Here is a 16,954-nt window from a genome sequence, read left to right as displayed (position 1 = left end):
TTACGATTCTCATTTTTTTTTCGTTCACTCAGTAGTGTTCACTTGTTCCACAGTAATCAACGCTTTCAAGCGATAGAATTCGTGGACCGACACTTTTCGGAAAAGCTCTAAATTTAATCTTTCCTAAGCCTTCTTCGCAGAACATGCGTGGCTTCGATCATGCAACGATTCTTAGTCCAGTTTCCACGGTCTCCGCGAGGAACGCCTGGCACAATGACCTGCTTTTTGTGACCCAAAATGCGACCAAATATTCCGGGGGGGTACTTCCAGAAAAATTGGGTGGGCATGTTCAGCACGCTTCAAGAAACCCTTACCCTTTTTCAGACCAAAATCTGTGATGTTCCCTACCCAATTTCAGACCTGATGAAAAATTTGGTACCCTAAAGCCCTGGAGCCCGGTCCATGACCGGACCGCGTGACAAGCTGTTAAGGCACGTACACGGTAGTTGGAGTAACCATTAAAAGGGAAAAGGTCTTATCGCCAAATGATGAAGAAGTAGCTAATTCTTCTAAAAAACCTGCCCAATTCAAGACTAGAGTGTACAAACCATACCCTCTTTCAGATCAAAATGGTCGAAATTGATACCTATTTCAGACCAAAACGGCTAAAAAACCATACCTCTGGCGCGGCACGTACCTACATAGCCTATATAAGAGACTACCCCCCCCCCCCCCCCACCCGAGGCGAAAAACGCGTTGCAGATTATGAGTCTCGCTGCTTACGCATGCGAGACTAAAAAGTCGTAGCTTGAATCGATAATGTTTTAGCTAGCCAATTGCATTATCATACGGTGTGTTAGTTTAGATAAAGACCAATTTTTGTCTCCATAAATTGTAGTTAATGAGACAATCATGAGAATTATGTGTGTGCAAAAGAGAATGATCATTCTCTCTTGGTGTGCGTTGCGTGACATGCTGTAAAATAGGGTGGGATTTCACAAACCAAGTTCACTTCCGTTCACGTGTGGGTCTACCGTGTAATCTGCAGCCTTTAGCCAATCAGGGTAGTTTTTATTTCAGTCAATCAAGTCCTAGGGAATCGAACACAAGCCTCGTGTTTATTCATTCCTTTGCTCGAGCAGGCAAGGATTATCTGCTTTGCTTCATTCCAGTACAATTATTTTCCAGCTCAATTATTGTATTCCTTTACCGGGAAATCTGTATCTTGCTTCTCGTGACGTACGGAATAGCTGTATCTCGCTTCTCGCGACGGCACAAGTCATCATAGTCATGCCGCCACGTGCGCGAGTTCAAGGCAGGTCGAACCGCCAAAGTACGCTGCCATTCATCGATCAAACCGTGCTGGGAGTTCTCTCTCCTGCGGACCTTCATTCCCTCTGTATACAACACGGTCTACCGTCGACTGGGGTTCAGAAAACGCTCGAACGCCGGCTTTGAGAGCAAAACATCAGCCGCTGTAAACCAGCAGCCCAACACGGCCAACACATCAACAGCGACACAGCTGCTCCGCGTGAAGATTTCAGCGAGGGTCAGATGTTAACTATACGACAGCTGATCCAGGACACAGTGCAACGTGTTGAGTTTTTACCTTTTTAATACAAGTCTAGGTTTCCAGAAACTACAGAAAACTGAACACAACGAGTCCATCACGTGGCGAAAAAGGGCGCGAGTTCAACACTAGATCGAGGTGATGACGTATCTGCCATAACACATTATGACATCAGAATAAATTAACATCAGTATATAAATAAACGGTTCAATAACAGTCTTTTTCAACAATCAAGCCGGGAGATAGCCAACGAAGCGGCTAAGGCCGCCGTGAACGCCTTTCAAGCCCAAGCTGCATCAAACGATCGCCTCCCCGCTCAACGGGCACCTTCGCTGATCTTGCCTGACACAGAGTGCCCCACGCGCGCCGCGGGAGTCAGCTTCGCCTCACCTTTCTAGGACATCCCGGCGTAGTACATCAAGGAAATACAGAGTGGTGAGTTCTTTGATTTAACAAAGTTACTACCTGAGAATCTGTGGCTGTACGACGAAAATGACACCTTAGTTCTATCGTTGGACGACTCTGTTGTTAAAGTCTCAAGGAAATCTAAGCCGACGGCCACCATTTCAATTACAAACATTGAGCAGTGGACAACGGTATTTACGTCTTACATGAATGTGCTGACCCACAAGTTTCCGACCCGATTACAGGAACTTCTGCAGTATGTTGGTCTAATAAGATATGCAGCGCGTGTACACAAGGGGTTAGGCTGGCCCATTTGTGATTTTAAGTTTCGCCAGAAAGCCAGTGTTGATAAGTCTCTTGATTGGTCAGCTACTGAAAATCAGCTATAGTTGACCGTTTTTACAGTGTTTCCAGCGGTACTCAATGAAGAGTATCCACTTTTTTCCCAAGGACCCTAGCGCGGTGTCTCTACAAAGGGGGTGACAGCAGAGGCACATGCAATCTTTACAACCGATATGGTACATGTTCTAGAGACCCCTGCTGTTTGAGGCATGTATGTAACAAATGTCGTGGGTCCCACCCAGGGCGTGACTGCCATTCTATGCAGCAGTCAGAGCAGCGGGAACGGGCGAGAAATAGAAATAGCGACCCCTATTAATGTACAGAAACTTGAGGACACATCTAACCACCCTGACCAACAATTTGTTTCCAGATTATGTAATAAGCTTAGGTATGGGGCCGATGTAGGTTTTACTGGGAGGCGCATTGCTAGATTTTCTAGGAATCTGCCTACTGCACTTTCCCAACCTAGTGTTGTTACCGAAAACCTTTCCAGGGAAGTAGCCTTGGGGCGAGTTGCAGGCCCTTTCCCAGCCCACCACTACCTAATTTTCAGGTGTCACTCATTGGCTTAGTCCCCAAGAAGCATACGGCTAAGTTTAGAACCATTTTTCATTTTTCCTACCCAAAATCTGGCAAGACAAGTATTGACTTCTCCATTTCCAAAGATGATTTCAGCCTTCAGTATACTACAATTGATAATGCAATCAAAGGGATTATTAGTCTTGGCCAGGGGTGTTTCCATGCGAAGACGGACACTGAGTCTGCTTTTCGCCTCATCCCTCTTCGACCCTCAGATTACGAGCTTTTGGGATGTATTGGGAGGGTAGCCACTACCACGCTAAGGTTCTTCCCTTCGGGTTAAGAAGTGTCCCCTTTTTGTTCAATTCTTTATCCGATGCAATAGAATGGATCCTCCTCAGTGAGTGCCTCATTTCGTTTGTCTGTCATATCCTCGATGACTTTTTGATCATAGAACCAGCCAAATCCTCACCCCTTTTCAGCAGTCGCGCCAACAGAGCATGTCCAGCATGCTCTTGACCTTAACGAATCTTGGTGTCCCCATTGAAGCCAACAAAACAGAGGGCCCAAGTACTACCCTTGACTTTATGGGCATTATCCAGGACACTGTCCGGATGGAAGCTCGAATCCCATAAGAAAAGGTCGAACGGATTAAAGCTTTCCTTGCCCTTTATCAAACAAAAAAGTCATGCACCCTAAGGAACTGCAATCTTTTATTGGGACTTTGAACTTTGTATGCAAAGTTATCCCCCCCCCCCCACCCAATCGAGACCCTTTCTGCAGCGTATGGTTGAGCTCACTCGCAATGTCTCTAAACCACACCATCATTAAATTAAGCAGTGGGTTCTTAAAGGATCTCATTATGTGGCAACAATTTATTCACACGTGGAATGGGGCTGAGTGTTTTCTTTCCACTTCATGGATGGACTCGGACTCCCTAACGCTTCATACCGACGCCTCAGGTACACTTGGTTATGGTGGGATCCTAGGTAACAAATGGTTCCAGGGTCAGTGGGAGACTCACCAGCAGCGAAATGCTGCTGGTATTAGCATTGCCTGGCAAGAATTGTCTGCTTTGGTAGTTGCGTGCCACATATGGGCGGACGAGTTCGCTAATAAGCGTATTGTTTTCTATTGTGACAATGCGTCTGTTGTTAGCATAGTGAACTCCAAACAATCCCGTATTCCCAGGGTTATGGATTTAGTTCGACACCTGACCCTCCTGACCTTAAGGCATAACTTTTACCCAAGGGAGAGGCACATTGAAGGCAAGAAGAATGACATCGCGGATTCCCTCTCCCGTTTACAGATGGACCGCTTTTGCAGCCTGGCCCCCTATGCCGCCCCAGCCCCATGTCCTGTGCCCCAAGCACTCTTGGTGATCTGAACGCAGATATCCAGAGTTAGTTAAGCCTTTCTGTCGCTGCCTCTAGCAGAAAAACATATAGCTCAGGTGAAAGAAGATTTCTAGATTCTTGAACCGTTCATAGCCCACTGAAGTCAACCCGCATACCAACTCACGGAGAAACTCTTATCCAGTATGTGGCATACCTAACTAAGACAATCAAACACTCCTCCATTAAGGGTTACCTGGCTGCAGTAAGACACCTGCATATTCGCTCCGGTTACGAGTTGGACCTTAGGAAATTTGTCTGCTTGTAGTTAATTTGCCGTGGTATTAAGCGATCCCAGGGTGATTCTTGCCGTATTCGTCTCCCTCTTACAATAAATTACCTCAAATTGTTTTTCCAGTTTCTGGCTATCCCAGCCCCTACTAACTATGATTCTAGTACGATATGGGCAGCAATGACCCTAGCCTTTTTTGGTTTCCTAGCTTCGCCTGGGAGAAATGACGTGCAACTCGCCCTACTTCCCCGCTATCCAGGAAGTGTGGTTTTAAAAAAGTAGTCGATATCCAGAGATTTGGTTTGAAGGCTACTAATAATTCTGATGACGAATCTTATATTTTCTAAACTTTTATAAAGAGAAGTTCAGTTTGATAAACATCGAGAATCTTGACAGCCCTCTCACAAGTTGACGCAAACAAAGGAAGTTTCTGAATCGTAAAGCATATCGTTCCGTTCCTTTTATAAAATTAGCTAAAAGCAACAGAATGTATTACTTTATAAGGGAAAAAGTAATAGTATTTAACACAAACTTGAAAAAAGTAACTATAAACAACAACAACCAAAACTATATATATTTCCTCTTTTTACAACATTGCCCAATCATTAACCTTCCTGTCACACCATTTGTCACGCAAAGTCACATTATGAAAGAAGCGTTTAAGCCGTACAGCGGATTTTCAGATGAAATTCAAACCCCTTGTGTAAGCTGGACATAAACTGAATAATTTCCAAGATGGCGGCAAATGCTTACTTTGAGGAAGGTTATTATAAAGAATTGGCTCACGTTCTTAAACTTCAACTTGTTTAATCAGAACATAGTGAACTCACAAGCGACCATGACAGTAAACTGTGTCGAAGCGAGCCGGAGCGCGCACATGTAAATACTAAAATCTGATTGGATAATGCAATATCGTCACACCCTTCCTCGTTTACAAAGAAAGTGTACAAACTAGATATAACATAACAGAAACAAACAACTAGCCAAGCACTAAAAAAAATGATGTCACTGAATGCTCTAAACACAGTGTCTTTCAAACAATGTCTTAGTTAAAAGCTTAAACAAAGTCACTTGGATACAACAAAGTCTTTCAAATGGCTAGGTGGTCTGGAGGTCCGACCACTGCGAGTAACTGGCAAATCCACTGGCTTTACAGGCATAGACGGCGTTGAAACATCTGCAGGATTTAGACTTGTGTTGGGTTTCTCTGCAGCAGCAGCCTCTTTAGGAGGTGGAAATTCCTGTGAAGTTCCTGGCACTGGCTCGTGAGGGGGGAGTGGGGCAGTGAACGTTTTCTCTGGCATACTGAGAGACACAGGTTCGCTACTAGAACGTACTGGCTCTTTGCTGCTTCTGAGGTGTCTCCTGTTTCTTCTGAAAACTCGCCCATCCTCAGTTCTCACATCATAAGACCTCACATCAACTTGCTTTTCTACTCGTGCCTTGTACCATCGGCCAGATCTATCTGTTGGCTTCACACGCACAACTTCTCCATTGTTTAAGGGTGGTAGTTCTTTAGCACTGATATTGTAGTATTTCGCTTGCAGCTGTTTCCTCTTGAAGAGTTTTCCTGGGACATCTTCCACTATTTTGGGCTTCAATAGTTCACTGGTAGTTGGTATCAGTGTTCTAGTCCGGCGCCCGAACATCCTTTGTGCTGGGGAACTCTGTAGACCTTCAGAGGGCGTGTTTCTCCACTCTAGTAAGGCTAGGTAGATGTCTGATCTTGCAGCTTTAGATTTCTTCAATAGACTCTTGGCGGTCTTGATGGCGTTTTCTACTTTCCCGTTACTCTGTGGATAATGGGGAGAACTGGTAACATGTTCCATGTCATAATTGCTTGCAAATTGCTGAAACTCATAGGAGTTGAATGGTGGACCATTGTCACTCATCAGCTTACTGGGGATTCCATGCCTTGAGAAGTGTCTCTTTAGGGTATGGATGACTTCGCTGGCAGTTTTGTCTTTGAGGGGGTCGATCTCAAAGTAGCTTGAATAGTAATCCACAGTGCAGAGGTAGTCTCTATTATCAAAGTGAAAGATGTCGGAACCAACTGTTTTCCAGGGGCGGCTTGGGATCTTGTGTGAGATCAGTGGTTCTTTGGGCTGTTCTTTCTTGTAACTGGCACAAACTTCACACTTGGAGATGTAATCTTTAATTTCAGCTGGCATGCCAGGCCAATAGACAATTTCTCTAGCCCTGCGAAGACAGCTTTCAATACCTGTGTGTGCACCATGTAGACGCTCACGGATCTTAGGTCTGAGGCTTGACAGAATCAGGCATCGAAGACCTTTGAAGAGAACTCCATCCTGGGCTGTCAGTTCATCCCGGACGTCAAAGTAGGGGTGAAGTTCTATTGGCAGATCATCTTTCTTCTCTGGCCAACCCTTTAAGATAACTTGAGTGAGAGACTGTAGGACAGGATCTGCAGCTGTTTCTTGCTGGATCTCTACAAGCTGTGGTTCTGAGATAGCTAGGAAATCGACAGCATGGATTCGCTCGGCCTCTTTTTCAGTAGAGGAGCGGTCCGTGGTTGGCAGGTAAGCACGAGACAAAGTATCTGCTAGATACATTTCAGGACCTGGCTTGTAACGAATCTCAACATCGTACTGTTGTAGTCTCAGGAGTAGGCGCTGGAGTCGTTTCGGTGCTGATGCTAGTGGTTTCTTGCAAATAGTCTCCAATGGCTTATGGTCAGACCAAAGAACAACTCTTCTACCATAGACAAAGTGATGGTTACGCTCCACTCCAAATACTTGGGCTAATAGTTCTTTCTCTATTTGAGAATAGTTCTTCTCACTGGCTGTGAGAGCTCTACTTGAGTATGATACAGGTTGCCCATTCTGCATCAACACAAATCCTATACCACTGGAAGATGCATCTCCCTGACCTTCCACAGGTTCAGCAGAATTGGAATATCTCAGGACTGGAGCTGAAGTGACAGCATGCTTGATACTTTGAAATGCTTCTTCTTGTACTGCTGACCAACTCCATTCAACGTCCTTGTGAGTTAATCTTCTCAGTGGCTCACAAAGTTCTGAGAGCTTACTTAGGAACTTGGACAGGTAGTTCACTAGGCCTACCAGTCTTCTAACTGCAGCTACATCGTTTGGTCTTTCCATTTTCAGTATGGCTTGGGTCGGGTTTCACTCCTTCAGGTGTAAGGACATGACCAATAAAGGGCGTTTCTGAACACTTCAGTTGTAGCTTCTCTCGGTTAAGCTTCAAATTTCGCTCTCTGCACTTGTCTAACAGCTTCAGTAAATTGGCATCATGATCTTTCACAGCTTCATCAATGCTTGCACCACGGCCTGTAATAAGGATGTCATCTGCAATCTTGTATATTCCATTCAGGCCCTCTAAATTCTGATCCAGTTTTCTTTGGAAGTATTCAGGTGCAGGAGAAATTCCAAAAGGCATTCGCAAATATCGGTACCGGCCCCAAGGGGTTTGGAATGTAGTCAGCTTGCTGGATTCTTCATCTAACTGTATCTGCAAGAAGCCATCTTTAAGGTCTGCTTTTGAAAACACTTTAACATTGGTTAACTCAGGGAGTATGTCTTCAATGACTGGAAGCGGATAGTGACTTCTTTTCAGGGCTTTATTGAGATGCTGAGGGTCAATGCATACTCTAAGCTTCCCGTTAGGTTTCTCTGTAACAACTAGACTAGACACCCAGTCGGTTGGTTCTTCTTCCTTGACTATAACACTTGCTTTCTCCAGGCGAGTCAACTCATCTTTTAACCTATTCTTCAATGTTAGAGGCACACGACGAGGAGGCATAATTGCAGGTGCAACAGTCATATCTACTTCCAGGTGAAGAGCTCCTTCCATACATCCTAGGCCTTTAAATACGTCACTGTAAGAAGCAGTAACTTCCTCCATGGTTAGACCTTGACAGTCAGTGTTAACCACAGTTTCATTAACATTTAGGATGTTTTCATGCTGAACGGCGATCAGTCCCATCTCCTGTGCTGATGTAGAACCAAGGAGTGGAGTGTAATCTTCATCAATGACCACAAACTGAACACAGTACTTCTTCTGATTTTTCAAGTTACGCAACTGGATTTTTGCCACACCCAGTACCTTCAGACTAGCTTTAGAGTAGGTGGTTAATTTTACTTCGGCTGTGTCAACCACAGTATCTTTTGGCAGAAATTTACGAGGTAACACATTGCACGAGGCTCCTGAATCGACTTGCATCTTCACTAAGACATCTTCAATTTCGATGTGTGCAAATATTTTACTCTTGAATTCTGACATTTCCACAGTATTGACAGCGTTTTGAGAGGATACAGACAAAATTTCTTCTTCAGACGAGTAACTTGCGTCATCGCTGTCGGCAAGCTGATGGACCTTTCTATGCTTGGATTTCTGAGAAGGCTTCTTGAAATCGCTGGATTTCTTACCACATTTTACAGCGAAGTGATTAGGTTTTCCGCAGGAAGAACAAATTTGACCATACGCGGGACATTTCGCTCTATTACGCTCATGCTGACGGCCACAAAACTTGCATTCCTCGACGAGCTGATCTTTAGGAGATTTCTTCTTTTCCTTGCGCGAATTTGGTTTTTTAGGCTCTGCTTTCGCGACCAAATCAACCTCACTCGATTGTTGGCTCGGTGCCATTTCTTTGAGCTGTGCCGACGTAGCTTCCGCGGCTCGGCAGATATCCACACATTTTGACAGAGTAAGACCAGATTCTTGCAGTAATTTCCTCCTAACAGCATTTTCTCGGACTCCACACACAATTCTGTCGCGGATAAGATGGTCTTTCAAGGTTCCAAATTCGCAAGTTTCGGCGAGAGCTCGCAAAGCTGTCACGTACGTATCGATGGATTCTGTTTGTTCTTGAGAACGGTTATTGAATTTGTATCTCTCGTAAATTATATTGGTTTTGCCAATGCAATGCGTCTCCCACAATTCCAGGACCTTGGTTATGTCGGATTTCTCCTCTTCACTTCTAAAAGGTAGACCATTATGGATTTCGAGGGCTTCTTTACCAATGCAGGTGATAAACGTTGCAACGCGAAGGCGGCTCGTTTTACTTCGAAGGTCGGTGACCTCTTCGTAAGCATCCCATACTTGTCGCCATTGCTTCCACTCTTTCGACAATTTTCCACTGTGTATTTCCAGTTTCGGCGGTAAAGATACATTGCACATAAATGAAGAAGCCATAATACTTGCAGAAGGTGCGGTAGCGGACGCGGTAGCGCCTGAATTCGCATCACCATCACTCGGCATATTTGACTAGATTTCGACGACTTCAATGTGTTAAGCTGCGAATTTGTCAATGAAAACTTGCTTGTCTTGACCAAACGCGGTTCTGGCCGTTTACTTCTGACACCATATAAAGAATTGGCTCACGTTCTTAAACTTCAACTTGTTTAATCAGAACATAGTGAACTCACAAGCGACCATGACAGTAAACTGTGTCGAAGCGAGCTTGAGCGCGCACATGTAAATACTAAAATCTGATTGGATAATGCAATATCGTCACAGTTATAAACTTCTGTTCGTCGGTATTCTCACTGTCACGGGCCAAGGATCGACAAGGATATTTAACCGATTTTTCTCGCTTTTTGTGTTCACTTAATACCGTCAAAAACGCTTTTAATTTAAGCCCAATTTTTTTATTTCAAATAATTTACAGCATCTGATCATTGGAAGCAATTCTTTGGAGCTTGAACATGAGAAACTTGGAAGTTGTTATTTGCTGTTTTGCTGCAGCACACCTTGTACTGCTGTAGCAACATTTAAAGGAGCTTATGGCGGATCTTTTGGAAAAAAAGAACAAATTCCAATGGCGTTAGGAACTCGCTATGCGATGTGTATTTGGAAAAACTCCTGTTCAAAGAGAAACAAATTATGCACCCATCTTAAAAACTGGATCTTTGGACTTGAGAACAAAGTAATTGTTGAGAAGCAAGAGGACAATTTCTAAAGCGGTAAGGGAAATTTCCATACTTTTGTTTGTAAATTTTTGGGAAGGCAATTGACCACTACAGAAAATACCATAACATACCACAGTGCACTTTGTTTGTCACCCCAAATTTTTGCGTAAACATGATCTTCAGTTTCTCTTGGGAGTTAAAATGGCCCCAAGAGAATCTGAAGACAATGCTTATGCAAATTTTTGGGGTGACAGACAAAGAGCATTGTTGTATGCTATGATATTTTCTGTAGTGGTCAATTTTAAATCTAAGTCAAAATAGTGATGCGATTCGCATGCACGACGGCCATGTTGTATGAGATAATGAAATTGTTTGCCATGTGTCATGTATCACAGTACACGTTCGAGGATATAGGCATCCATCTTAAATAGTGAATGAAATTCTGATTCAGATGTTAACAGGGTAAGGGGTATTGAGGGGGGGTTACCAGCGGACCTGGGTCTTATGTCTGGAAATTCCTGGTAATTTTTTTGGTCCGAAGCCAAATATTAAAGTCAAATCTGAATAATAAAAGCACAGGTCTTAGCTAATATACCATTTCAGTTTGTATAGTTAACATACTGATAGCCTGGGTTTATAATATAATCTGCAAAACTAATTACAGCTTTTGGGGCCAGGATAAATTACTGAAACTTTGGAGAAACGGGCCTTTGTTTCGGGTTTTATAGTTTAGTTTTAGATGCCTACTCATGTACTTCGTATTTCAAATTTTTGCTGCTCAGAAATGAATTTGCACTGCACTTGGTCTTTGTTTATGTCATAAAAAAATGCAATCAACACCTTCATTTGTTTATTTTACTTTTAACACAATATAGTCTCTGGAATTTCATCTAAGGGCCTGTTTACATGGAGTGGGGGACCCCGGTCTAGTGGGGTTGGTTTCTTTTGTTTTCACGCTCTGGGGGACACAAAACAAAAGAAACCTACCCCACTAGACCGGGGTCCCGCACTCCATGTAAACAGGGTCTAAGCTCCAGAAGTTCCTGAATTCCATGTTGCTAGTTAATCCAAACAATGGTGTGTTTTATTCAAAACGCCATAGCACAATGGAACAGATATACAACACTTACACACCTCCCATAATGAACCTAATTTGCCTCCCCCAAATTTTGCATAACCTTTGTTTTTTATTTCTCATGGGTTTACAGCTGTTCCAAGAGAAATTGCAAAGAAAGCTTATGCAAACATTTTGGGGGCAAATAAAGTGCATTATGGCAGATGTGTAAGTGGCGTATACTGTTTCCTAACCAAGCACAACCTGGGTAAGAACTAGTTGCACATTATAATTTAAAAAAATTATTGCATTGTTAACATGGCTGCTCGGCCAGGACAATTGAGGGGAAGAAGAAAATACCTTTCAACAAAGTGTACAGTCAACTCTAGGTAACTTGAACCCTCTCTAACTGGAACTTCGAGCTAACTAGAACCATGCAAAAACTGATTTCCTCCTGTCATGATTTCCAACATATATTTATTGCAAATTTAAATACTCTTGGTAAATCAGACCTCAATTAATAACTCAATATATCCTGCTTTTATTAAAATGGTGAGCTTACACTGCTTGAGGACTCTGTACACACGCATCAGAAACAAGTAGCCTGTAAATGCCGCCTCTGATTGCTCTCTCAGTGCCGGTGCGGCTAGTGATGGCAAAAGATTGTCCATCAGAAAACAATTTTCGTATCTAAACTTTCTCTGGTCTCTCTCACCATAATACTACAGTATAAAAGCTAGGGCATAATCTATTCTCCAAAAAGACTTCAATAAGTTCTTTTTAACACTAACATCTTCCAACTCAGCACTCAATCAGATTGAAACTTCCAGTATTTAATGGAGCAATGTCAAGAAACTGCCGCCAAATTGAATTAAACATAAAAATAATCGTTCAAAACGTTAAAAGAAAGTAAAAAATAACACAGAAAATACAAAAGGAGGCAAAGATAGAAAAACATGAAGAAGATTGAAAACTAGTGGGTTTTTGAAAACTTGTCAGCCGAAGAGTTTTTCAAAGCTCGTATGTGCTGTTTGCAACGTTTGAAGTAATGGGATCTATTTAGGTTTCTGGGAAACTGCCCACCTGCCCCTCCCCTATGCCACATTTTGCCCTAAACGAGAAGTAAGTGTTAATGTTGGCTTAGGGGAGGGGTAGGTGGGCAGTTTCCGAGAAACCTAAATCGATCAAAATAATGCTTGGGAGACATATTTATTTGGCATGAAGCTGTGATTTTGTCTTTCACAAGAAATGTCTTAAGCTCTATAACAAATACGTGTTTATAGCATAAAAAAATGAACTAGGCAACCATGACACAGCCCCTTTAATGATCGTTTTTCTTGAATGAATGAACTTTATTTATCGTCGATGACATGGGCAGTGGTTGCCTTGTGTCAGTCTCCTGAGTCAGGGGCTCATGTATAAAACGCTCAACTAAAGGAATAAATTAAAATTAAGTTACTAGGGGAAAATACAATGAAATAATTGATAAATATCATAAATAAGGTAGAAAAATCCTATAAGATCTACCTGCGATAAAAATTAATGAAGAAATTTATCTGATTAAAAAACCTGTGGGTTTGTATATAGTTCAATTGACACTAGATAATTTACGATAAACAAATAAGATGTCTAGTTACGGCCATGCAAAAAATCCAAAACTTTGGCAAAATACAATAAGCGAATGTTAATCCAGCAGCCATTTGCTCTTGCAAGTACAAAAATCGCAGTCGGTATAGCTAACAGTCCGTAAATAGCAGTCCGCATGGCTAACATCGAGCTTTCAGTTGATTATCATGTGTCCACACCTTTGCCCCTGTAATCCCTTCCCACTTCAATATCTTAGAGGACAGCAAAACCAAAAACAGTCGAAAATGTTGCGAAACATGCAAGAATGTTGCAAAACGTGCAAAAAACATAAAAAACAGCAAAAATGGCTGCTAGATTAATATTCTTTTGTTTGAATTACAATTAGCCTGACTAGCATCGCTTGAGATAATGTACTCGTTTGAATTTTTTAGTTAAGAACGAGGCTAGTCAGGCTAATTTTAATTTAAACAATAGAATTATATTAATCCAGCAGCCATTTTTACATTGGATCTATAGATAAACAACATGTCAGTACAACATTTTGACGTTATTTTTACATACACACCTTTAACTTCGTTTTCTATCTTGCACGATCCTTCGCGTTTTTGATTTTTAAGATCAAAGAATACCTTATAAATTAATAATAAGTAAACGTATCATTCAACATTATTTAGTCACTAAGTTTCCCAATTATATGGGCGATATACAGTGGTGTCAAATCCGAATTTAGCTGACTACTTTACAAGGGGAATAAGTGCCTCGAGACTGCCGCTTTTTAACTTCGCGAAAACTTATGTTGATCATCTAAGATTGTAAACCAATGTTTATCGTGAAATGGATTTCATGATTAACGCTAAGTTTCGATCTTAAATGATCACGAAAGGAACAGAAATGTCAGGTGATTTTCTTCGCTATTGCAATTTCAAACCACGAAAAAGCCTGGTTTATTTTGGTTTACACTGAACGATAATCATCGAAACGTTGGACCTATTGGTTTAAAGTTTCTGTTCTCAAAGTAAAACCTTAAAAGAATAGTTTCCATTGATTCAGTTCACGGCCTGTACGTTTGATTTTCTTAGCACAATTTCCTTCAACGCAACTCGAAACTGTTGAATTCGCACACAGTATATAATTGGATTTAAAAGGGAATTGGAACACGCTGTAAAAACGCCTGTGAAAAAGGCGAAGTATGCGGAATTTACTGAAGTTATGACCAACGTTGATACAAGGAGTCGGGAGGCTATTAAGGGTAAATAGCTAAGCATCAAGAAAAATAGTATAGTTGTGGTTAGTTTAAAAGCTTTCTTTTCCTTCATGAATTTCTCTCTGGCTTCAACCGAAACTTGCTGAGAGGCAATCTCTTTTTCGTGGCGACGAATTTCAAAGTAAAGCACCACTTGACAAAAGAAAATAGTGGCAATGCATAGAAACATTATACCAGTGTCAACTATAACATAATTATTATCATCGTTGTCTATGCTATCTGCAGGCACGGTTAACTGTAAAAGAGTTGTTATGATCCACAAGACAGCTGAAACACCAATCAAGCGAGTTTCAGTGACTAAGGTTTCATATCTCAAAGAATGTTTGATGGCAATGTAGCGTTCTACGTTCACCATAGCCAGGTGAAACAGTGATGCCACACCTAACACTCTTAAGGCCATTCTCGCTAATTTATTCGTGCACAGTACGTACTGGAAGTGTTTCCTTGCAGTTCTGCAATCACCCAAGAAATAAAAAGTGGCTGACCTGTCACTCCCATAACCGTATCAGTAGAAGGAAAACTAGACAGTGCAATGTTAGACTTGGTTTTCACTCGATGTTTAGTTTTTACAGCAATCATGATCAGTGTGTTCAAACCAGTGGAGATGGGACAGGTAATGATGGTTGTGACTGTAATGAAGACCAGCCAGCCGTACGCCTCTTGTGTTGTATGATCAAAAGTTCCTAGCGGGATCACTTCACATCCTCGAACGGTCTTCGCGACCTGTGAGGTTGCATTTGAATTCATAACTTCGCTGAGTGTTAATAACCGGATACGGGTGCACAGGGAGTAGTGAATTTAGTGCGAACTTGGCGGATTGAATGGTTTAGTTCGATTTGAAGACACACTTATTACTTTGGCACACAAAGAGAGTGTTTGTCATTAAAAAAAAGCTTTAAAAGACGATTGGTATCACAATGGTTCAAAGGAAAAAGGAAATGAACGGGTTAGCCAAAAGTTGCCAATCACATTTTCAACTGAAATAAGGGAATTATTTACTATAAGCTCTTATTAACTGCAGTTATTTAACACCAACCCAGAAACAATCTTATAATCACCGTCCGTCATTTTAATAACCATTAGTTTGTTTTTGCTTAAAACATTGCTGATATCAAGAACACGAAACGTTTATGCTCATATGAGTTCTCTTTAATTGTGAATTTGCTACAATCACGTTTTAGCGAATCATAAAAAGGGAAGCAGGGGAAATTGGGGCGAATAAAAATTCACATTTGTAAAAAGTAATAAAAATAGTGAACTTATGATCCAAAATAACAGTATTGCTTTATTCGGCATGTTAGAAATTGAATAAATTTAGCATAATGATGCCAGTTTCTTAATTTCTACTCTCCTCGTGAACAGTAAATGTTCAATCCCAAGCGAAGCAATCCCCTGAGCAGCAAACTCAACTGATAAAATTGACAGCGAGACTGGCATCACTGCACCTGTGAAGTAGTTTTCCTTTAAACAAGCAATGGGTTGTCATTTTGTGCAAAAAAATAAAAATATCAAATTGAAAATAATAATAACAACAATAACAATAATAATTTTATTCAACTTTAAAAATATGTACATAATCTACAGAAATATTTGAAGTAAGAATTAAGCACTATATAACATGAAGAATTATATAAATAATAAAGATACAATCACTGTGTCAATAACGATCAACAAATATATTCCTTACGGCACAGATGCGATCAATAACTCTTGCAGGCGGTACAGAGTTTTAAATTAAGTCATTACAAAAGAGAATCATCCGTCTTTGATATTACAAAGAAACAAGCTAAAAAGAATAAAATCTGGTATTCCTAAATTCCTAATTCTTTAAAAAGTCCTTTAAAAAATTAATTAATTAATTCGGGCAGGCTCTAGTATCTTCGATCTGTAGATCTGAGTCAACAAAGTCTAGCTGTCGTTTTCTGGATCTTGAGCCTCTCAAGCATAGTATCGCAGAGCGTACGATGGAGAAAGATACTTTAGCTCTTATCCAGGAAATTTCTCTCTTCTTATTTGCGATCAGCTCCGCAAGTCTGCTGCGGTACTTAACACACTCATCCGCCATTCCACCTGTGGTCGTGCAAACTAGGAGAGTGAACGTTCCCTGTTCGATTTCCATTACTCTTTCCGCATACTACCTCTTCTTCTCGTTCTCATGCTTCTTGTAGATTTGCTTAGAAATCAATTCTCTGTAAGAGGCTGCATTAGGGAGACATACCCGAACGTCGAAGAATGCAGATCTCTATCTCTCCCAAAAACCTCGAGCATGAATATCCAAGCGGGCATCAGGGGCTTTGTTAGCGCCATGATTTAATGTCTCCCCAGCGACCTCCTAAAAGAACCGGCTCTAATTCCACATCATTACAGACAATCCTTAGCATCTCTGCTTCCAAGTCGCGCAGTTCGTTATGGCGCTTGATATGAATCCGCCGCGCTGAAACACCATTGTGTGATCCACGCTAAATTGAACACCGCATGCGCAGATCATGGGCGTGTCCGTTATTTCCCAGTCGTACCGTAACTTGATTGCATCTCTAATTTCCTTTTTATTCAAATTGTAATCTAACATAAGGCTTTCATTCACGGCAAACAAAGGAGCTCTTTCTGGCTACACTACGGATTAGGAAAAAATTCAGCTGAGCGCCTTAGCTCGTGAAACATTTTCAGTTGGTTAATAATATCACATATAAAGAATAAAATAAAACAGACATACGCAAATAGCAATTAACTTTCAATACATACAGCATTACTGT

General features: G+C 41.5%; 1 protein-coding gene and 1 pseudogene across 1 annotated transcript; both read left to right on the top strand.

The window, feature by feature from the left end:
• The first annotated feature begins 1,230 nt into the window (after positions 1-1,230).
• Positions 1,231-2,573, top strand: LOC140922306 (uncharacterized; annotated as a pseudogene).
• A 1,008-nt stretch (positions 2,574-3,581) lies between these two features.
• On the top strand, positions 3,582-4,163 carry LOC140922305 (uncharacterized). Its single transcript, XM_073372303.1, has one exon. The coding sequence runs from the start codon at positions 3,582-3,584 to the stop codon at positions 4,161-4,163; it is 582 nt and encodes a 193-aa protein (XP_073228404.1).
• Positions 4,164-16,954: the final 12,791 nt, after the last annotated feature.

The sequence above is a fragment of the Porites lutea genome, chromosome 13 (genome assembly GCF_958299795.1).
Source record: "Porites lutea chromosome 13, jaPorLute2.1, whole genome shotgun sequence".
In the NCBI taxonomy this organism is placed as follows: domain Eukaryota; kingdom Metazoa; phylum Cnidaria; class Anthozoa; order Scleractinia; family Poritidae; genus Porites; species Porites lutea.
The sequence above is the reverse complement of the archived record's forward strand: the minus strand, read 5'-3'. Positions and strand labels throughout refer to the sequence as shown.